The sequence below is a fragment of the Petromyzon marinus genome, chromosome 46 (assembly GCF_048934315.1).
Source record: "Petromyzon marinus isolate PM22_M1 ecotype Great Lakes invasive population chromosome 46, UKy_Petmar_22M1.pri1.0, whole genome shotgun sequence".
In the NCBI taxonomy this organism is placed as follows: domain Eukaryota; kingdom Metazoa; phylum Chordata; class Hyperoartia; order Petromyzontiformes; family Petromyzontidae; genus Petromyzon; species Petromyzon marinus.
The window spans coordinates 13,697,768-13,720,797 of record NC_133712.1 but is presented as its reverse complement, the minus strand read 5'-3'; the positions used below and the strand labels follow the sequence as shown (position 1 = coordinate 13,720,797).

General features: G+C 54.9%; 1 protein-coding gene across 5 annotated transcripts; it reads right to left on the bottom strand.

Annotated features, from left to right (window-relative positions):
* Nucleotides 1-9,935, bottom strand: LOC116952345 (ribonuclease P protein subunit p14-like). Of its 5 annotated transcripts, none has more exons than XM_032971612.2 (6): nucleotides 9,471-9,935; nucleotides 8,706-8,842; nucleotides 5,026-5,110; nucleotides 3,587-3,663; nucleotides 2,487-2,565; nucleotides 1-1,484 (listed from the first exon to the last, which is right to left on the bottom strand). In XM_032971612.2, the coding sequence occupies exon 6, from the start codon at nucleotides 1,357-1,359 to the stop codon at nucleotides 496-498; it is 864 nt and encodes a 287-aa protein (XP_032827503.2). In that variant the 5' UTR covers nucleotides 1,360-1,484; nucleotides 2,487-2,565; nucleotides 3,587-3,663; nucleotides 5,026-5,110; nucleotides 8,706-8,842; nucleotides 9,471-9,935; the 3' UTR covers nucleotides 1-495. The 5 variants fall into 5 exon arrangements, with proteins under 5 accessions (XP_032827503.2, XP_032827504.2, XP_032827502.2 ...); XM_032971613.2 differs by having other exon boundaries at nucleotides 9,501-9,935; XM_032971611.2 differs by having other exon boundaries at nucleotides 9,491-9,934.
* Between the last annotated feature and the right edge of the window lie 13,095 nt (nucleotides 9,936-23,030).

Genomic DNA, 23,030 nt, shown 5'->3' with positions numbered 1-23,030 from the left:
CATCAATCACTCTTCTATTCAAAAAGGACAACACTGACCGGACGAATTGCAACAACACTCAGTGGACAGCCCCACTGCCTCCTCCTCCTCGTCCACACGTTGGAGCCCTGCACGTGAAATATTAAAGTGTTTTTTTAACACATCCCATCAGCCACTCGGCCTTTCTCTTGGCAGTGCATACTTTCCGGTTTCAACATTTAGCAAAGTCAGGCTCGCTTGAACCAATGCTGATGAACTGCCCAGATGTTTACAGGCAAGGCCCCCCCCCCCCCCATCTCTCTCTATGGGTCCCTAGTTAGACCCAAAACCCTATCGTACACAGCGCAGGATAACAATTGTAATACACAACACAACATTTAACTTTTTGTGTCAACGATTACAGACGCATTACCATCACAGGTAGTTCACAATCTTGATTTGTAACGGAGTTAGCAAGACACTTCGAGGGCAGTCGCTCGCACGAGCGACCAGACCCCGCTAGCAGGGGGGGGGGGGTCAATGATTGGGGTCACGTGGCAACATCACCAACACCTCCCCCTCCAGCACCACCACCGGCGCCACCCCATCACCGCTCGCTCCCGCCGTGGGAGATGGCGACGGATGCGTCTGTCCCGGTTGCTGCGTTGACAGCGGCTCCGCAGACGGTCGCGGCGCGGCGGTCGTGCACAGCACTCGCAGCAGGAGGCTGCGGGCGCGCGAGCGCCCCACCGCGGCGCTCACCGTCACCTCGTCGCCCGTGAGCAGCGGCGCCGGGAAGCGCAGGCGCGACGATGCCAGCACGCAGCCAGCGCCGGGCAGCCGCGTGCCCAGCAGCGCCGACACCAGCCCCGCCAGCAGCACGCCGTGCACCACCGCCCGGCCCGGCGCGACGCCAACACCGACGCCGCTGGCGTCGTGCACGGGGTTGGTGTCGCCCGTGAGCCTTGCGAAGTCGGCCACGTCCTGCGGCGTGAAGACGCGGCGCATCTCGGCGCGGTCGCCCACGGCCCACGCGTCGCCACGGCGACCAGCCGGGGCAGGCACAGGGGGGTGCGACGAGGTGGGGAGGGACGAGGAGGAGGTGGAGTAGAATGAGGCGTTAGCCGTGGCTGGGGATTGAACTCGGGTCGCCGGGTTCATAGGGGATGAGGAGGGGGAAGAGGAGGGGGAGAACACGGGGGAGGAGGTGGATGAAGAGGTGGTGGACCATGAGGTGGAGAAAGTAGAGAAGGGGCCAGGTTGCCCACGGATCCTCCACCCGCACTCCGCCCCCATCCCCCGCCCACCACCAGTTGCTGTTGGCAACAGATGGAGGAGAGCAGAAGGTGTTGGAGGAGACAGCAGGACCCGGAGCTTCGCTATGGCAATCAGGGAGCTCATGGCGAACCGGTACAGCCTCGGCAACCAATTGCAGGCAGCCGATGACAGTCGGAGGAAGTTACAGTCGGTCAGTCCAGTCTCAGGTCCCGGCTGTTGCCCGACAGAGACAGCAGAAATGGAGACACCTGGTGGAGACAGGAGACAAGTGTCAGAGGCGCCGAGACCCTGGGTTCCAATCCGGGTTTCAACCACAGACTCTCACAGGGACCCGCAGACTTGCATTGAGACCCGCAGACTCACATAGAGAGCAATAGAAGGGATCTCAGAGGTAGCTCTGCGATATCCACTTCCGCGGGATGTTCCGTGTGAGATTTATATTTCGTGACCGCCAGGGGCGGAGCCAGGATTTTTGTCTTTGGGGGGGGGGGGCTGACTTCAATATTCTGAGATATCCAGTGTTTATGTTTTCCAATGGGCGCCACAAATGTATAAAACAAATTGCATTGGATTTGAACGCGGAGTATATTAATAGGTCGGAGCCGCTGATGTGGCTCATAAGTTCGATAAGTTCGAAAGGCTGCCGCTCAAGCAGCCTGCAGGGCAGCACACAAGGTGGCAGCCTGCAGGGCAGCACAAGGTGGCAGCCTGCAGGGCAGCACAAGGTGGCAGCCTGCAGGGCAGCACAAGGTGGCAGCCTGCAGGTCAGCACACGAGGTGGCAGCCTGCAGGGCAGCACAAGGTGGCAGCCAGCATTTTGCAGCAGCCGGATATCCGGTTATCCCGATTACCGACTTTCCCAAAATTTCAGGGGGGGCTTAGCCCCCCCCAGCCCCCCCTCTGGCTCCGCCCCTGGTGACCGCGCAATGCCGATATTTATCGCAGTCGGGGATCACGTGGGAAGGAAAACGTCAGAATTAATTAACAAAAAAATGTGCCCGTCATTTGCAAGCGGGATTCAACAAAGTTGCTTCGCGTTGCCGAGTAATGGGTAACTGTACCGTGTGTTGCAAAGCGTCTAGAACAACGCGACACAGACCACCACAACAAAGACCACGTTGCACGCAACAACAAAAACCAAAACGATGCAGGCAACCTTTCACCGTTCAATATTTAGATTGAACTCCGAGTCCAGGGCTGGTTTGCCTGCTGTATAAATGTAAACTTGGATCACCCGATGAGACACTCACCTGCTGGATGTGGACGGCAATGACGAAGCCTTGGTGCCTCGCGGCCAGAGATAGCGACGCCCACAGACGCACGAGCCCACTGACACGCGTACAAAGACAAAGGTCCCCCAGGTAGCCTTAACAGGCCGTTGAAGCAATTGCCGTAGACGAGCACCTTTGAAGGCCGGCACGGCAAGCCTATGATGGCGTGGTGTGGCCAGCTGCATGCCTGGTGTTTAATAGTGGTGTTTAATACACACCGCACAAGGTACTCGTTACAGCAGTGGTTCTTAGCCATTACTGCAGCCTTACACACCCTCTTTGTTTTCAATCGTAAAACAAAAATGAATCATGTTAATAAATACGTAGGTTTGATAAAACAAAGTAAGTTGCATTCACGTGCCCGTGCTCAATTTGTGTTTTCGATTATTTACCTTCTAAGAAAAATCTGGCCACGCCTCGCACCCCCCAGACAGGGCATCTCGCACCTCCAGGGGGTGCGTGCACCCCAGGTTAAGAAGAAGAAGAACCACTGGATTACAGGCTGAGTCGACCTCAGGGGAGGCCCAGGACCGGTTCAGATATTCGTCACTATTCACTGGCCGTTAGCGGGAATCGAACTCGGGTCTCTGGGTTCACAGCAAAATGCGCTCATTATTGCGCCGCCGCTCCCCACACTCTCACATATACACAGAGGGCAGCAGCATGGCGGTCCAGTGGTGACACTCGCGCCTCACAGCAAGCAGTGCCAGGGTTCGATTCCCCACTCGGACGCCTGTCTGTGTGATGTTGCTAAGTTCTCCCCGTTCGCCAGAGAGTGTGGGGAGTCTGTATATTTTCCCATTGCTCTGCATGGATTTCCTCTGGGTTCTCCAGCTTCCTCCTCCCATAGCTAAAACCACACACACACAGCGGTAATGGCAATGCTTTAAACCACATCCCGATGCTCAAAAAAATTATCTGCAAATCGCTTAATTGGGATAACACAGCAGCAGCAACATCGCTGCTGACTGCGTAAATTAGGCAGGAGCCTTGAGACTCGACGAGGCCCTCCTGGGTAAACGAGCGGAATCGTGATGGTGATGATGACACCATCGGCGTTGCAGGCGGTGGCCGGGTACCTGCTGATGACGCGCAGTATGCACGACTGTGAGCGAGCATCAAATCTGATTACGTCGAATGGCAGAGCAGCTCCCACCTACACGTGCAAAGAGAGAGGGCGGCACGGGGGAGAGAAAGACAGAGCGATGGGGTTAGAGGGAAACGGACACTTGCACTTACACAGACACCAATATCCCCCGTGCTGTCAGCGAGCACCGATTAAGGGCGGCACGACACACTAGGGCGTGGTTGGCCAATGCCATGCCCCGGCTGCCTTTGTCTCCACAGCGCTGATGTTTACACAAAGTACCAGGTACTTATTTAAGGTCGAGTCGACTTAGCGGAGGCCCTGGAATGGTTCAGACGTTTGTCGAAGTGGAGTGCAGTGCAGCTCTAACCACATTTCGTCACCACTCCCGCACACACCATGGTCGTTGTGAAATTTCAGAACTCGATCTTTGTTTTGCCAAACGCACATATCTGTTTATACACAAACACAATACAGATGCACAACACATAGACAAAGATCCCCCGTATCGGCTTAACAAACTGTTGGGGCAAGTGCTGTTAGCGAGCACCTATGAAGACCGGCACGGCACACGAGGGGGTTGGGGGCCAGCACCACGCCTTTGTCTCCACAGTGGCGATGTTTTCACACATCGCACCAGGTATTCATTTGAGGCTGAATCGACCTAGGGGAGGCCCAGGACTGGTGTTGGCCGTGAGCGGGAATCGAACGCGGGTTACCGGGTTCGTAGTGCAACGTGCCCACCACTTCACTACCGACCTTTGTTTTTCCAAAGGCACATATTTTTTTCACACACACAACACACGCACACAACACACACCTGGGGACACACAACAACCGCCACTCGCTACTTATAGTAGGTGACGTCACCATGGCGCTTGTGCAAGGCTAGGTACACCTTGAGTCCAGGTAAAGTGTCAAAGGCTCGCTGTCAGGAGGTCAAGGGACAGACCCAGGTGATTAGAGTTGACTGAGATGACTGGCAAATGCACCCACCTATGCTCCCTACCGTGCCACCTCGCTGTGTTTTAGCCGCCCAACACTCCGCTCGTTGTTGTGAGCGTCGTTCCTCTGCCCTCCATTGTTTTTGGAGGGCGACTGCCAAATAGTGTCCCACATGAGAGGCTCCTCCCCCACAGAGGACGATCTTGACACCGCTGGTACCAGTCAACCGCAGGTCCACCCAGCTCCACATACTCCCGTACCACATAAAGTCCGGAGCTTCGCATGGAGCAAACAGGCGAGGTATGTTCTATATAACGTTACACAGCCGATAAAAAGATAATTCCACTCGACTGATTCGGAATGAGACCTCCACTGCCAAGCCGAAGCTTGTTATAAGCACGCTGCCCATGTATGGGAACTCCGCTACTCTCTCCACAACTGCCCTACCGCTCACGGGGAGTGGAGGCGGTGCGGCGAGTGACTCACCTCCCCGTGCAGCTCACGGAGAGCGTTGGTGACAACCAGACGGAACTCCGCTTCGTTCAGTCTCACTCCCTCCTCCTCACACTCCCTAGGGGTGAGGCGGTGAGGGGGGTGAGAGGATGAGGAGTCGAGGGGGGTGACAGTGTTTCAGCTGCCGTGCCGAGAGATGGAATCGCAAGTTCAGTGCTGCTGCTGACCGCAGCGTCTCAGTGGACAAGGTGAACACGCTGTGTTTGTTGCTCCAGGCGTTTCAGGAAACCTGTAACCGGTTTTAACCGTTTTATGTTACCGGAAATGCAGAAGACCGGGTTTTCAATCACCCGAATAGAGACAACCTCACAATGTAAACATAATGACCTGTGTACTGCGTATGTACTGTGCATGTACTGTGCATGCAAAGCGTGTGTACTGTGCTTGTATTGCGCGTGTATTGTGTACTGCGTGTGTACTGCACGTGCATTGTATGTACTGCGTATGTACTGCACGTGTGTTGTGTGTACTGCGTGTGTAGTGCACGTGCATTGTCTACTGCGTGTGTACTGCACGTGTATTGTGTGTACTGCGTGTATACTGCACGTGTATTGTGTACTGCGTGTGTACTGCACGTGTATTGTGTGTACTGCGTGTGTACTGCACGTGCATTGTGTGTACTGCGTGTATACTGCACGTGCATTGTGTGTACTGCGTGTATACTGCACGTGCATTGTGTATACTGCGTGTATACTGCACGTGCATTGTGTGTACTGCGTGTGTACTCCACGTGCATTTGTGTGTACTGGGTGTGCACTGCACGTGTATTGTGTGTACTGCGTGTATACTGCACGTGCATTGTGTGTACTGCGTGTATACTGCACGTGCATTGTGTGTACTGCGTGTGTACTGCACGTGTATTGTGTGTACTGCGTGTGTACTCCACGTGCATTGTGTGTACTGCGTGTGTACTGCACGTGTATTGTGTGTACTGCGTGTGTACTCCACGTGTATTGTGTGTACTGCGTGCATACTGCACGTGCATTGTGTGTACTGCGTGCGTACTGCACGTGCATTGTGTGTACTGCGTGTGTACTGCACGTGCATTGTGTGTACTGCGTGTGTACTGCACGTGCATTGTGTGTACTGCGTGTGTACTGCACGTCTAGCATGTGTACTGCGTGTGTACTGCACGTGTATAGTGTGTACTGCGTGTGTAATGTGTGCATTGTGTGTACTGCATGTTTACTGTGTGTACTGCATGTGTACTGTGTGTACTGCGTGTGTACTGCATGTGTATTGTGTGTACTGTGTGTGCACTGTGTGTAATGTGTGTACTGCGTGTATACTGCACGTGAATTGTGTGTACTGCGTGTGTACTGCACGTGTATTGTGTGTACTGCGTGTATACTGCACGTGGATTGTGTGTACTGCGTGTGTACTGCACGTGTATTGTGTGTACTGCGTGTGTACTCCACGTGCATTGTGTGTACTGCGTGTGTACTGCACGTGTATTGTGTATACTGCGCGTGTACTGCACGTATATTGTGTGTACTGCGTTGGTACTGCGTGTGTACTGTGTGTACTGCACGTGCATTGTGTACTGCGTGTGTAGTGTGTACTGCGTGTGTACTCTGTGTATTGTGTGTACTGCATGTGTACTGTGTGTACTGCATGTGTACTGTGTGTACTGCGTGTGTACTGCGTGTGTACTGCACGTGTATTGTGTGTACTGTGTGTATTGTGTGTACTGCATGTGTACTGCATGCGTACTGTGTGTACTGCGTGTGTACTGCATGTGTGTTGTGTGTACTGTGTGTGTACTGTGTGCATTGTGTGTACTGCGTGTGTACTGCACGTGTATTGTGTGTACTGCGTGTGTACTACGTGTGTACTGTGTGTACTGCACGTGCATTGTGTACTGCGTGTGTAGTGTGTACTGCGTGTGTAATGTGTGTATTGTGTGTACTGCATGTTTACTGTGTGTACTGCATGTGTACTGTGTGTACTGCGTGTGTACTGCATGTGTATTGTGTGTACTGTGTGTGCACTGTGTGTAATGTGTGTACTGCGTGTGTACTGCACGTGTATTGTGTGTACTACGTGTGTACTGCACGTGTATTGTGTGTACTACGTGTGTACTGCACGTGTATTGTGTGTACTACGTGTGTACTGCGTGTGTACTGCATGTGCATTGTGTGTACTGCACGTGCATTGTGTGTACTGCGTGTGTACTGTGTGTATTGTGTGTACCGTGTGTGTACTGTGTGTATTGTGTGTACTGCGTGTGTACTGCGTGTGTACTGTGTGTACTGCGTGTGTACTGTGTGTGTACTGCACGTGCATTGTGTACTGCGTGTGTAGTGTGTACTGCGTGTGTAATGTGTGTATTGTGTGTACTGCATGTGTACTGTGTGTACTGCATGTGTACTGTGTGTACTGCGTGTGTACTGCGTGTGTACTGCATGTGTATTGTGTGTACTGTGTGTGTACTGTGTGTACTGTGTGTACTGCGTGTGTACTGCACGTGCATTGTGTGTACTGCGTGCATACTGCACGTGCATTGTGTGTACTGTGTGTGTACTGCACGTGTACTGTGTGTACTGCGTGTGTACTGCATGTGCATTGTGTGTACTGCACGTGCATTGTGTGTACTGCAGGTGTATTGAGTGTACTGCATGTGTACTGCGTGTGCATTGCGTGTACTGCAAGTATATTGTGTGTACTGCATGTGTACTGTGTGTACTGCATGTGTACTGTTGTACTGCGTGTGTACTGCATGTGTAATGCACGTGTACTGCACGTGTACTGTGTGTATTGTGTGTACTGTGTGTGTACTGTGTGTGTACTGCACGTGTACTGTGTGTTCTGTGCGTGTACTGCACGTGACTGTGCGTGCACTGTGTGTACTGCATGTGTACTGTGTGTGTACTGCACGTGTACTGTGTGTACTGCATGTGTACTGTGTGTACTGTGTGTGTACTGCACGTGTACTTTGTGTATTGCGTGTATACTGCGTGTACTGTGTGTGTACTGCGTGTGTACTGTGTATGTACTGCACGTGTACTGCACGTGTACTTTGTGTACTGCGTGTATACTGTGTGTACTGTGTGTATACTGCACGTGTACTGTGTGTACTGTGTGTGTACTGCACGTGTACTGTGTACTGCGTGTGTACTGTGTACTGTGTGTACTGCACGTGTACTGTGTGTACTGCGTGTGTACTGCACGTGTACTGTGTGTACTGCGTGTGTACTGTGTGTACGGTGTGTACTGCACGTGTACTGTGTGTACGGCGTGTGTACTGTGTGTACTGTGTGTGTACTGCACGTGTACTGTGTGTACTGCGTGTGTACTGTATGTGTACTGCACGTGTACTGTGTGTGTACTGCGTGTACTGTGTGTACTGTGTGTGTACTGCACGTGCATTGTGTGTACTGCGTGTGTACTGCACGTGTATTGTGTATACTGCGTGTGTACTGCACGTGTATTGTGTGTACTGCGTGTGTACTCCACGTGCATTGTGTGTACTGCGTGTGTACTGCACGTGTATTGTGTGTACTGCACGTGTATTGTGTGTACTGCGTGTGTACTGCACGTGTATTGTGTGTACTGCGTGCATACTGCACGTGTATTGTGTACTGTGTGTGTACTGTGTGTTTACTGTGTGTACTGTTTGTACTGCGTGTGTACTGCGTGTGTACTCTTCTCACAGGCGTGCTCGCAGGTAGAACCACTGGCAGCTTGAGTTGATGACGATTTTCTCGAACGCAGCCTCTCGCCCGCGGGGTCCAACTCCCCTCATCCCGGGTGCCCCCTCGACGATCACAGGGGGTCCTCACGGGGGTTCCTACGACGTATCGTCATCATCATCATCAGCCATGACCTATCCACCGCTGGATGAAGCCATCGCTGCCCAACCTGGCGTCGCCATCTCTCGCGACGCAACAACCCTCTCCACGAACTAATTTCGTCGCTCCATCTCCCCGGTGGACGTCACCCCCCCCCCCCCCTAGGGCGTGTTGTTTCACTCCTTTGGCTGCCACTCCGTTATTAGCCGGTCCCTTCTGGCCGTGACGCCTCCTGCCCAAGGCCTCACTCACGTCTCTAAAACCGTGCATGTCCTCTCTCACCCGTATGTGTGTGTTCCTCTGCCTCTCTGACTAATTCCCAGCGTGAATCTCGCCCCAACCCTCCCGCACGCTTCTCCGCGAACTCTCCGTCTCGACTGTCTCTGCTCCACGCATCCCGGTCCCCCCTGAGTGGGACCTCTTCCTCTCTAGGGCGCCAGTCTGCGGTAGCCACAGCGTGCCATCACGTCGCCGTTTCACGCACCGCGCCGCAGTAGAGCATTTACATTCAAAACACTGCATTATGACAGCACCTCACCACTCACACTCTCCCCGCCACTCCACGACCCCACCACTCACCCCACCACCACTCACCCCACCACCACCACTCTCCCCACCACCACTCACCCCACCACCACTCTTCTTACCTCTCCTCACCTCTCACGAGAGCCTCGCAGTTTTGGGAGGTTCGTCTCGCAGCTGCTGCGTCAGCTCCCTCCGCGTCTCGTGGCGGCCATGTTGGTAAGGGGGTAGACGCCCTCTGGGAGTGTAACACGCAGCAGCAGGCTTTAGACCACCAATATTATTAATCATAAAGGTTTTTGGGTTTAATCGCGCAAGTATAAATGTGTCGTAAACATCCACCACAAGGACACAGCCAATCAATCGGGGATTTGTCACGTAAACAACGCGCCAATTAGTAACTACTTCATTCTACCGGTGTTGTTGGAGAGTAAATCCACAACATTTACAATTTGAGTAGTACGACGTTTCGCTGATAGTTACATCAACCAGCATCATCGGGCGATTTGCCTCCAACTACCAGAGGACCCCCCCTCCTCCCTGAGCAACATGGCCGCCAAATTACAAAACGCTTTAACGTGGTCCCTCGACGAGACGGACCGTACCATTAGGTCTATGAGGTATCCGGATTCTTTGAGAGAGAGAAAATGCATCGGACACATTAATTAATCAAAAACCTCTAAAACAACATTCTCAATAGCTTATGATATTATATATAACAAGTTTAAGCGTGTTCAATTGCAACGATCGTACTTTATGTGGGTAACTCTACAATGGAATACTCCAATTCCCCCCTTCAATACGTAATGGTACATTTCACCGTCGTCTTTACGACAGCGGCCCGGAGCGGTCTTTGCGACACTTGGCACGTGGGGTAAAGTGTGGGTGGCTCCCGCCTCTTCCAAAGTCGTCTCAGCCAGCGTGGAAGAGTAGACCAAATATCCTCGGCTAAGCTCGGCAAATGGTAGAAGCAAATCAAAATAAGGGGCCGTTCATAAAATACGTCACGCACCTGGGGGGGGGGGGTCAGACATTCGTGACGATGTGTGACGAGGGGGGGGGGTTGAGAAATGTGACGTCACATCAAAATGCGCAACTTTAAATAAATATAAACAACACGTTCTACTTATCTTCTTTTTTCTTCTTTGGTTCTTTCGGTAAAGTCACGTAGAATGAGAATAAAATAAATTGATAAAATAACACAATAATATTCTCACGACGTTTCGGCCACAACACAAGCGGCCTTCATCAGGTGAAGGGACGAGACTGTCTGGAGGACAGCGCTTGTGTTGAATGATCTTAAGGTTGTGTGGAATCCCTCCCCGTAGAGGCGGTTAAATTTCGATTTAAAGCGTTCGTGACTGCAAGGATTCATCTTCTTTGGTTCTTTCGGTAAAGTCACGTATTAAATAAACTTTGTAATAAATGTTTTCGCCTACAACATCAGAGCGCAGCGCTACGTTAAATACGCACTACAATGACAATAGTTTCAAAATGGAAATATGGTTTGAGGGGGTGGGCAGAGCTTTGTGACGTCATATTTGAGGGGGGGGGAGTTCTGACTTTTTGTGACGCCGTGTGACGAAGGGGGTGGGGGATCAAAAAACGTCCAAAATCCCGTGACGTCATTTATGGAAGGCCCCTAAGTGCAAAAACAGCCGAATATAAATCTCCAGTCCTCTCCAGCGGTGACAATTCCCGCTGTAAATTCCTGAATGAGCGGCTACGGTGCCGCGCTAATTTGCCAAGCGGCGCTCCAACAAACCGGGTTCTCGTCACATCGCGCTACAAACCACGGCGCAGCCATCGCTAACATCCATAACAAGAACAGCGCTAATTAATCTGTATGTCCCCTGCAGAGAGTGTAACGTTTATTTGTTTAACCAGGTGGGAACTCAGGAGGGCAGGATCGAGGCTCGTTTCGAAGAGTGACCTGGGTCATTAAAATGACGAGGAATATATATTTTAAACCCATATAATGTGACGTTGGTGTTGACAAAACATCCCCAAAGCTGAGAAATTCCTTGCAAATCACTCAACTGGGAACGCACAGCAGCAGCAACATCGCCCTACCCTTCCCTATTGAAAAAAAACTTGACAGGACGCTCCTGAAAAAGAGTAGAGTATTGAGACTCGGGTTTCCACGGGTGGAACAGCCTAACAAAGTACAAACATGATTCAAATGGAACTCGGAGCAAAAGCCTCACCGAGTCCCAAGTCTCGATCTCAGGGCACCTGATCAATCGGGATCCTTGGCCAGGAAGTCCATTCGCGTGGCAGGAAACTTGAGAAGCCCGGAGAAAACCACCACCACGCGAGGGAGACAGCTCCGTTACACGTTGGCTAGGAGATGTTAACTACCTCGCCAGGTATACAGGAGGTCGTTTGTTCCATCCCGACCCTGACACGTGCTGTATATTCGGATTTTGCATCTTCTCCCCGTGGTCGCGTGGATTTTTTCTCCGGGTCCTCTGATTTCTCCCTCCACATTTAGCAACATGCGTTTAGAGTATGTGGCTGCTTTACATTTCCACGTGATGATAAGCCACTTCGTTGAGCCATCATTTGTGACCAGGTCGCTTCTGAAAAAGAGCTATATAGCTCAAGTGGGCCTGACCTGGTAAAATAAAGTTTTGTTCACTTTCGTAACGCCGCCGCGTTCATCCACGCGGTGTCGCTGTGAGTCCATCTCCACACTGCTGGTTTAGTTACTTTTGTGTAACCAGGCGAGAGTTCTCTCTGGGTCTCCAGAATGACAAAAAGCAATACGGTAACTTCTCGCCAAACGCGTGGTGTTTACACGACGCGTTTTACCATTTGGGAACACTTTTCGCACAACGCGGAAGGCACACCGTTATAACGTGGAACGCGCCAACCGCCCCCCGTTATAACGCAATTTCTGAACGGCCGACGAACTCCTTTCTTGAGCTGCATTGAAGAAAATTAAGATGAGAGCAAGAACAAGCAATTAGAAATCAGTGTAAGAAAAACTGTTACAGGAGAAATTAAAAAGAGTGCAAAAACTAATTACTTAGATAAAGTTATTTAAATTGCAATGAAAGGTGATTCTGGAATATTACTTTTAAGGCATTTTTTTAAAATTACAGAGTGGGATACAAAGTTGCTATAATCGTCATTGCTATTTCATTACTAGATATAATCATTGTTATCGGTGTGGAGAATGTAAGATCTTAACCAAGCACGGTCCCTCGCCTCCTTTCCATAAAGGTCCCTCCACATAAAATATGTAAAGTATTTTTAGGCACATCCCATCAGCCGCAGACATGGCCTTCCTTCTTGCAAGTAATTTTTTTTTTACTTCCAGCAGCATTGGTTCAACGCGAGAAAAAAACTACTCTGGACCAATTTCGACATTCAGTGTCTCATCAACAGTCAGGCGTGCTTCTGTGTTGCGTTGATAGTTTTACGTCGAACTGGGTAAAAGGCACAGATAACAGAAAGAGTGACCTTGCCTATAAACAGCTGGCAGTTACACCTGCATTGCTTCAAGCGAGCCTGACTGCTGATGAGACGTTGAATGGCGTCGCCGGTCCTGATGTTACTTGTGTTGTGCTTATAAGGATCACTCCCAGAAGGTACGTGTAGCTGCTGGGAATGTGCGCGGTGAAGCGTGACGCAGCAGTTAGCCCGCTGCGCTATGTGCCCGGCCACCCGAGTTCGATTCAGGCTCAGGGCCAACACCGCTGATGATTAAACTGCCCCTGGGACCTTCCCTAGGTTGACTCAACCGCAAATTATACCCCATATGGTGTGTAAACATCGCCACTGGGGAGACAAAGGGGGACCGGGCGCCCTGTCGTTGTGCGTCGTCCCGGCGTTCGTTCGTAGGTGCTTGCGAACAACCCTTCTCTCATTAGTCTTTTAGGGCTATACGGGTGACCTTTGTCATTGAGGGACAGATAAGGGAAGGAGACGCATTGTCTGCTGGGCTATGTTGTTATTTAAGGACTGGCCACGTGGACGTTTAACGCGGACCAAAGTCGGCTCAGCGCGGACCATTTTTGGTCATCGCCGACTTGGAAATAGAATTTTGCTCTGAAGATGTTCAGCTGTGAGTCACCGCCCTCGAGGCTCCACGTGCAGCGAACACCGCGGAGATGAATCGCGGAGAGGCAACCCGCGGCCCTCCTCCTGTTGTCGAAGCCGCGAACAACCGAGACCTCTCACGTGAACAACATCGCGCAGCAGACGATCCGCAGCATCCTTCCCATATCCGTGTCCCTACACATTCCACGGAATAAATACAAGCACTTTCTTTTACACATCCCATCAGCCACAACTGGCATTCTCTCTGAGCATTGATTGTTTCAAGGGGTGGGGAAGGGGGGCTCTCAATTCGTCCAAGTTCAATACTGGTCCTGGGGCCGTCGGAAGCCTGACTCTTACGCTTGTGTACTCGGGGCAAGCTGCTTCGTTGAGTCTCGTAACACAACGAAGTTTTCGCAGAAGGGGGCGAGTATTAGCGTGCAGATTCCCAAGTACCGTGTTGTGTTACACCATCCCATCAGCCACAACGGGCCTCGCCGTGATCGGACGCATTGGTTTAGCGCGAGCAAAACTTTTCGATATTCAGTTTCTAGACTCGGTGTCTCATCAGCAGGGCGAGGCGCGCTTGAAACGGCGAACCCGCGAGGTGTTCGCTCCGATGAGGACATGAGCGGAGGGAGTCGAGGGAGTGGTCTCGTCGACAGCGTCTCTCCACTCAGCGCCCACGGCTTTACCTGTGGTCTGGTGCGGAGAGGGGACGTACGGGAAACATCACGATGGACTGAGCCCATTGAACGCGGGAGGTGAAAGAATTTCGAAAGCGAAACAAACTCTCTCTCTCACCTGAAGTCATGTCGCCGTGGCCGGGAGAGCTCGACATTGGGCATTTAGCTCCTGAACAACGTATTTGCTGTCATAATGCAAGAAGAAGCTCGAGGGCAGATAGATAACCCATAGAGACACAGAGACCCATTTAGATACATAGAGACACGTAGAGATACATTAAAGACACGCCACAATTGTGCTCTTGTGGCCGCACAATTGAAACCCTGGGACCTTAGAGTGAAACCCGTGTACAGGGTGGTCCAGATGTCTTGCGACCCCTAAATAATTAATTAATATTTGCGTATTCATTTATGTTTTAAATAAAACTTACTTTCAAACAATATTACGTTTACGAGAATTAAATGGGGGTCACAAGGCATCTGGGCATTACCTGGTACAATTAAAAAAAAAATGTGTTTAGTTTTAGTTTGGATTGTCTGGACCACACTGGAATCTGCGCTCCTGCTACGGAGGAGGGAGGATGAGGAAGCTCAAAACGACACGAACTCTCTCTCTCTGTGATGAAGTTCTCTTAATTGTGTCCAGTAGAGCAGATCTCTCAACAGTGGCATCGAGCTGCTGCACGTATTGAGAGTGAATGTGGGTCATCCCCAATAAACGTCTGGCGGTTTCACCTGCAAATTGGTTTGAGCAGGGCACGACACTGCTGGCGGGACACTGAATAATGTCGACAACCGAACCGGGCCGGAGAGTTTCGCACGCGCTGGAAACAATTCTGCTGAAACTATGAGCGTCCAGCAGAAGGGGAAAAAAACAGGTGGTGAGGCTGATGGGATGGGTAAAAAAAAGCTTTCATGTTTCACGTGGAGGTACGGTAGGTTTTTTTGTTTTAATTGTGGAACGGTGGGGGAGAGGTTGTATTTGGGGGGTCTGGAGGCTTAGGGGATGAAGGATGAAGGGACCCTTAAGGGGGATGGAGACGAAGATGGGTGGGGGGGGGGCCTCAGAATCGCGTGAAAAGCCTTTCGTGGAAAGCAATGGGTGAGGGGAGAGGTCCAGGAGAAATTTTTAGGAATTTCCACTGAAGCGAGGGTGGAAATTTCAATGAAAAGGGGGGGGGGGGCTATGAGGAGGGGGCACTTCGCGTGAGCTCCAGACGCCCGTCTCAGCTCAACTCTGTCATCATCAGCAACAGCCATGGTCAATCTACTGCTGGATGAAAAATGACCTCCCCCTTCCCGCAGGCCGTCGCCACCTCTCACGGTCACGTGGTGTTGATGGGAGTCGAGCGCGACACGCGAGCGGATTTCACGGCTCCATCTCCGCGGTGAACGTGACCCTCTCATCTCTTTACCTCTTCTCTCCCTCTTTCTCCTCGCTGTGCTGTATTCCTCGCTTTCACCTCTCCGTTTCCCTCACCTCATCCGCCCCCCCCCCCCCGCTTCACTTCTCACCTTCCCTCCCCCCTCACCTACTCCCTCATCTCCCCCCTCAACCCGCACTCTCCGCTTAGCTCCGCATCACTCCACTCCTTCACCTCTCTCTCCCTCACCTCTCTCTCCCTCACTTCTCACCTCTCTCTATCTCTCTCTCTCTCTGCCGTTACGTTACAAAGACATTTGCGAAGCAATTTGCGTGAACGTTCTAAACGCGCACCGCGTCTCCACTCTCCGCGATGTCTCTTGCTCTCCCCCCTCTCCTTCCCCCGCTCCCTGCCCTCTCTCACTCCCTCTCCCAGCGTATTTCTCGCTCTCTTTCTCTCTCTCTCTCTGCCCGGCGGTGAGGTCCTCCTCATTCCAGGAATTCCCCCTCCAGCCACCCACCCACCCACCCCCTTTCCAATCTCTTTCCCATTCTCTCTCGCATTCTCCTCTCCTTCCCTCCCACCCACCAAACAATTGTAGTAGTTTTGGCTTCACACACGCGTTCAAATGTGACCGAAAACTCTCCCCCCACCCCATCTCCCACCTCTCCCTCTCTCGCCCCCTCTCTCCACTCCCCCCTGAACTCTCCCCTCCTCTCCCTCCCCGCTCTCTCCCCGTGATGTTCTCCTTCTAGGAACCCCCTCCTCTCGCTCCCCACCACCACCACCCCCGGCCGCCTTCTTTTGTCTCCGCACCGCTCCCAGGAATGTCAACGCGGCGAGACGCGACGTCACCCGATAGGGGGGCGGGGGAGGGGAGGGGGGGCTTAAGCGGGCGGGCGGGGGGGGGGGCGCGGGGGATTTGGCGAGAGGTTGAGGGGGGAGTATCTGGTGGGGGTTGAGGGGAGCACAGGAGGGGGGGGGGGCAACGTGGGATCCGACCGGCGGTGTCTTCTGAAGCGTCGTGGGGGGTGGGAGGGGAGATTCATGGGTGGCGGGTGGGGGGGTATCATGGGGGGGGGGGGCACGAGGGAGGGATGGAGGGCGGTAGTGGGAGGGAGAGACTGAGGTGAAGAGAGAGAGGGACGGGGAGTGGTGAGGAGAGACGTGAGAATAGGTGAGGAGGGGAGAGGTGAGGAAGGATGGGAGAATAGGTGAGGAGGGGAGAGGTGAAGAGGGATGGGGAATAGGTGAGGAGGGGAGAGGTGAGGAGGGATGGGAGAATAGGTGAGGAGAGGTGAGGAGGGATGGGAGAATAGGTGAGGAGGGGAGAGGTGAGGAGGGATGGGAGAATAGGTGAGGAGGGGAGAGGTGAGGAGGGATGGGAGAATAGGTGAGGAGAGGTGAGGAGGGATGGGAGAATAGGTGAGGAGGGGAGAGGTGAGGAGGGATGGGAGAATAGGTGAGGAGGAGAGAGGTGAAGAGGGATGGGAGAATAGGTGAGGAGGGGAGATGTGAGGACGGATGGGATAATAGGTGAGGAGGGTGAGGAGGGATGGGAAAATAGGTGAGGAGGAGAGAGGTGAGGATGGATGGGAGAATAGGTGAGGGGAGGTGAGGAGGGATGGGAGAATAGGTGAGGAGGGGAGAGGTGAGGAGGGATGGGAGAATAGGTGAGGAGGGGAGAGGTGAGGATGGATGGGAGAATAGGTGAGGGGAGAGGTGAGGAGGGATGGGAGAATAGGTGAGGAGGGGAGATGTGAGGAGGGATGGGAGAATAGGTGAGGAGGGGAGGGGTGAGGAGGGATGGGAGAATAGGTGAGGAGGGGAGATGTGAGGAGGGATGGGAGAATAGGTGAGGAGAGGTGAGGAGGGATGGGAGAATAGGTGAGGAGGGGAGAGGTGAGGAGGGATGGGAGAATAGGTGAGGAGGGGAGATGTGAGGAGAGATGTGAAGAGCGGAGGTGAGGAGAATTGAAAATAGGTGTGGAGAGCGGTGAGGAGACAGGACCCGCGACTCCGGCTACCCCTCTCTCTCTCTCACTACTGGACGATGAAATCACTCACCACAGCGCTTGTGCCAGACCAGGTGCACTTTGATGCCATCGCGTGCAGTGTGCAAGGCTCGCTGCTGACAGGAGGTCACGGGGCAGACCCAGGGGTTGTGAGTTGTGCCAGGCTAGGTGCAGGTCACGGACAGAGACCCAGGTGTTGCGAGTTGTGCCAGGCTAGGTGCAGGTCACGGACATAGACCCAGGTGTTGTGAGTCGTGCCAGGCTAGGTGTAGGTCACGGACAGAGACCCAGGTGTTGCGAGTCGTGCCAGGCTAGGTGCAGGTCACGGACAGAGACCCAGGTGTTGTGAGTTGTGCCAGGCTAGGTGCTGGTCACGGGCAGAGACCCAGGTGGTGTGAGTCGTGCCAGGCTAGGTGCAGGTCACGGACAGAGACCCAGGTGTTGTGAGTTGTGCCAGGCTAGGTGCAGGTCACGGACAGAGACCCAGGTGTTGTGAGTTGTGCCAGGCTAGGTGCAGGTCACGGGCAGAGACCCAGGTGTTGCGAGTCGTGCCAGGCTAGGTGCAGGTCACGGACAGAGACCCAGGTGTTGTGAGTCGTGCAAGGCTAGGTGCAGGTCACGGACAGAGACCCAGGTGTTGCGAGTCGTGCAAGGCTAGGTGCAGGTCACGGACAGAGACCCAGGTGTTGCGAGTCGTGCCAGGCTAGGTGCAGGTCACGGACAGAGACCCAGGTGTTGCGAGATGACTGAGATGACTGGCAGATAGACGACCCGTGCCACCCGCCACTGTGCCAAACACAAATACAAAGGTCCCCCGTGTAGCCCACACATGGCTGTCGGGGCAAGTGGTACGATTGGAAATAACTTTATAAAGGCCGGGACTGATGGTGGCGTAGAACCACTCCCAACCGCCTTTGTTTCCCCAGTGCTGATGTTTGCACAGAACAGCGGTTTGCGCCGTGGTTAGTTAATGAACTCGTTCAACATTTATAACTCATTCACGACGCTCTGTTAACTCATTCCTCACAACTCACTGAAGTGCAATCGGCCCAGTACGGGGGAGGCAACGAGTGGCGTAACTTGTGTCGTGACCTCGGCCATCGTTACCCGTATATCGTGACCCGTCGAGTAACGTGGGAGCCCGTGTAACGACCTCAAGGTAACGTTACCCGTCTCGTTATCTCGGGTAACGCGACCTCTCTCTCTCGCGATAACGAGGCGTTACCCGTCTCGTCACTGCCGAGCGGCGCTGCGGCGGCGGCGGCGTCCTCCTTTGTTGTGCAAAAAAAAAAGGAGCCGCGTTTTTTCCCGCCTTTTTCTTAGGAATCCCAGGGGGCGGGGTGACCCCCCGCGGCGTGGGAATCAGCGCGAGACCCCCCCCCCCCGCTTCCCCCCCCCCCACCACGGCACCCCTACCCCCCACAGCGCCCCGCCCCTCTGCTAACCCCCCCCCCCACCACGCTGGAATGTGAAGCACGCGGGGTGGGGGGGGGGGACTAGAGGGGAGCTTCCCATCACAAGGGGGGGGGGGAGGGGGGAGTAAGAGGGAGGGGGGGCTAGAGGGGAGCTGCCCATCACAAGGGGGGGAGGTGGGGGGCTAGAGGGGAGCTTCCCATAACAAGGGGGGGAGTAAGAGGGAGGGGGGGCTAGAGGGGAGCTTCCCATAACAAGTGGGGGGAGGGGGGAGTAAGAGGGAGGGGGGGCTAGAGGGGAGCTTCCCATCACAAGGGGGGGAGTAAGAGGGAGGGGGGGCTAGAGGGGAGCTTCCCATAACAAGTGGGGGGAGGGGGGAGTAAGAGGGAGGGGGGGCTAGAGGGGAGCTTCCCATCACAAGGGGGGGAGGGGGGAGTAAGAGGGAGGGGGGGCTAGAGGGGAGCTTCCCATCACAAGGGGGGGAGTAAGAGGGAGGGGGGGCTAGAGGGGAGCTGCCCATCACAAGGGGGGGAGGGGGGAGTAAGAGGGAGGGGGGGGGCTAGAGGGAAGCTTCCCATCACAAGGGGGGGAGTAAGAGGGAGGGGGGGCTATAGGGGAGCTGCCCATCACAAGGGGGGGGGAGGGGGGAGTAAGAGGGAGGGGGGGCTAGAGGGGAGCTGCCCATCACAAGGGGGGGAGTAAGAGGGAGGGGGGCTATAGGGGAGCTGCCCATCACAAGGGGGGGGGAGGGGGGAGTAAGAGGGAGGGGGGGCTATAGGGGAGCTGCCCATCACAAGGGGGGGAGTACCACACCCCCCCCCCCTCGTGCCCCGTGTAGGCCCTTCAAAGGTACTCGCTAACAGCGCTTGCCCCAGCGGTCCGTTAAGGCTGCGCGGGGGACCTTTGTCTTTGTTTCGCGTCGCTTGTCGTCTCGCGTTGCATCGGCGACTCTCCGGTTTCCCCTCCCGTCCCCTCGTCTCCATCACCTCCCCCTCCCCTCATCCCTGAAGGTAAACAGGATGTGCCCCTCCCCTCCAGGTAAACAGCGCCACGCAGGTAAAAGCAGAGGCAAAGGTGAGGCCGCCTCCACTCGAGCGAGGAATGCGACCTCGACCCACGCCGACTCCGAGACAGAAACAGACTCAGGGAGGAAGCCATAAACCCGGGGGGGGGGGCGAGGCGGTGGGGGGGGTTACAGCGGCGGAGACACAGGTAAAGGCGAGATGGAGGAAGAGTGAGACACAGGTCGACGTGGGAGACAGGGAGAGGGGGAGGGAGACGCAGGTAGACGTGGGAGACAGGGAGAGGGGGGAGGGAGACGCAGGTAGACGTGGGAGACAGGGAGAGGGGGGAGGGAGACGCAGGTAGACGTGAGAGAGGGAAGAGGGAGGCAGACGCAGGTAGAAGTGGGAGACAGAGAGAGGGGGGAGGGAGACGTGGGAGACAGGGGGAGGGAGGGAGACGCAGGTAGACGTGGGAGACAGGGAGAGGGAGGGAGACGCAGGTAGACGTGGGAGAGGGAAGAGGGAGGGAGACGCAGGTAGACGTGGGAGACAGGGGGAGGGAGACGCAGGTAGACGTGGGAGACAGGGGGAGGAAGGGAGACACAGGTAGACGTGGGAGACAGAGAGAGGGGGGAGGGAGCCACAGGTAGACGTGGGAGACAGGGAGAGGGGGGAGGGAGACACAGGTAGACGTGGGAGAGGGAAGAGAGAGGGAGACACAGGTAGAGGTGGGAGACAGGGAGGGAGACGCAGGGAGACGCAGGTAGACGTGGGAGACAGGGAGGGAGACGCAGGGAGACGTGGGAGACAGGGAGAGGGGGGGGAGAGACACAGGTAGACGTGGGAGACAGATAGAGGGAGGGAGACGCAGGTCGACGTGAGAGACAGGGAGAGGGGGAGGGAGACGCAGGTAGACGTGGGAGAGGGGAGAGGGGAGAGGGAAGAGGGAGGGAGACGCAGGGAGACGTGGGAGACAGGGAAAGGGGGGAGGGAGACGCAGGTAGACGTGGGAGACAGATAGAGGTAGGGAGACGCAGGTCGACGTGGGAGACAGGGAGGGAGACGCAGGTAGACGTGGGAGAGGGAAGAGGGAGGGAGACGCAGGTAGCCGTGGGAGACAGGGAGGGAGACGCAGGGAGACGCAGGTAGACGTGGGAGACAGGGAGGGAGACGCAGGTAGACGTGGGAGACAGGGAGGGAGACGCAGGTAGACGTGGGAGAGGGAAGAGGGAGGGAGACGCAGATAGACGTGGGAGACAGGGGGAGGGAGACGCAGGGAGACGTGAGAGACAGGGAGGGAGCCGCAGGTAAGCGTGAGAGACAGGGGGAGGGAGGGAGACACAGGTAGACGTGGGAGACAGGGGGAGGGAGGGAGACGCAGGTAGACGTGGGAGACAGGGAGAGGGAGGGAGACAGGTAGACGTGGGAGAGGGAAGAGGGAGGGAGACGCAGGTAGACGTGGGAGACAGGGAGAGGGAAGAGGGAGGGAGACACAGGTAGACGTGGGAGACAGGGAGAGGGAGGGAGACGCAGGTAGACGTGGGAGACAGGGAGAGGGGGAGGGAGACGCAGGTAGACGTGGGAGACAGGGAGAGGGGGAGGGAGACGCAGGGAGACGTGGCAGACAGGGAGAGGGAGGGAGACGCAGGTAGACGTGAGAGACAGGGGGAGGGAGGGAGACGCAGGTAGACGTGGGAGACAGGGGAAGGGAGGGAGACGCAGGTAGACGTGAGAGACAGGGGGGGGGGAGACGCAGGTAGACGTGGGAGACAGGGGGAGGGAGGGAGACGCAGGTAGACGTGGGAGACAGGGGGAGGGAGGGAGACGCAGGTAGATATGGAAGATGGGGAGAGGGATGTAGAGGGAAGACACGGGTAAAGATGGAGGGGAGGGGTGGGGGAAGGGTGGGAGCGAGGGGGGGGGCGTTGACCCTACCTCCCCCCATTCTTCTGACCTTTGAGCCCCACGGTGCCACGTGGGGGAAGGGAGGGGCCACGTGTAAAATGTTCAAAGAGTCAGTTCCCCTGGGGCGAGGGAACGGGACCCGCCCGACACGAATAGCATCAAAGTGTATAACTCATCTATAAATAAAAGCGCACATCGCCGTCGTCATCAAATCATCATCATCGGAACGCACAAATCACCACAGCGGCAAATGCGTTCTCGTGTACACAGTGATCCGTGAACACGCGCACGCGAGGCGCACGCGCGCGCGTTTGCGTCACAGTGATTTTTCTTTTTCCATTTTAAGACGCGAACGGTTTGATGAGCGTGACCCTTGCGTACGTAAGAGGCACTCACGCGCGCGCGCGATCACGCGCGATCACATGTAGACAAAGATCCCCCCGGACATGCTTGACCGATTTCTTTTTGGGGGGGGGGGCAAGCGCTGTTAGCTTAGCGAGCACCTGTGAAGGTCGGCACGGTACATCAGGGGTGGGGTGGGCAGCACCACACACGGCCACCTTTGTCTCCCTAGTGATGATGTTTTTGCCACACTCTGGGTACTTATTTGAGGCTGAGTCGACCTAGGGGAGACCCAGAAGCGGTTCAGATCATCGTGATTGGTGTTGTCCGTGAGCGGTAATCGAACTCGGGTGGCCAGGGTCGTGGTGCAGCGCGCTAACCACCACGCCACCGCTCCCCACGACTACACACAACAACAGTCGCTATTCACCACTAAGTGGCGGTGACGTCACCACGGCGCTTGTGCCAGACTAGGTGCACTCCGAGGCCACGTTTTGACCTTGACACCGCTGGGTACCGCTCTTCGACAAGTCCACTCAGCTCCACATCCTCCCGTAGCGCATCACCATCTCTTGTCTAGCCCTAGCACGGCTTACATTCTCTCCACTCGCACTCTTTCACACTTTCTGGCTCCACACTCCCTCACACTCTCCCCTCACTCACACAAACCCACACCCACACACACCCCCCTCCTCTCCACTCTCCCCGACCCTCTAGGACCTCGAATGGCCCCACTCCTCTATCTCTCTCGTCTACCCCCTTCACGCTCCCCTCTCCACAGCCCCAACATCACCATCATCATAGCCATGAGGAGGATTTTCCAGGAAACGATTGCGTCACACCCCCCTCCACTCCACCCCCTCGGGAGAGGGGACGACGGGAGGGGGGG

Coding starts and splice junctions, on each gene's coding strand:
- LOC116952345 (XM_032971612.2), bottom strand. CDS start 1,359: ATGAGCTCCCTGATTGCCATAGCGAAGCTCCGGGTCCTGCTGTCTCCT.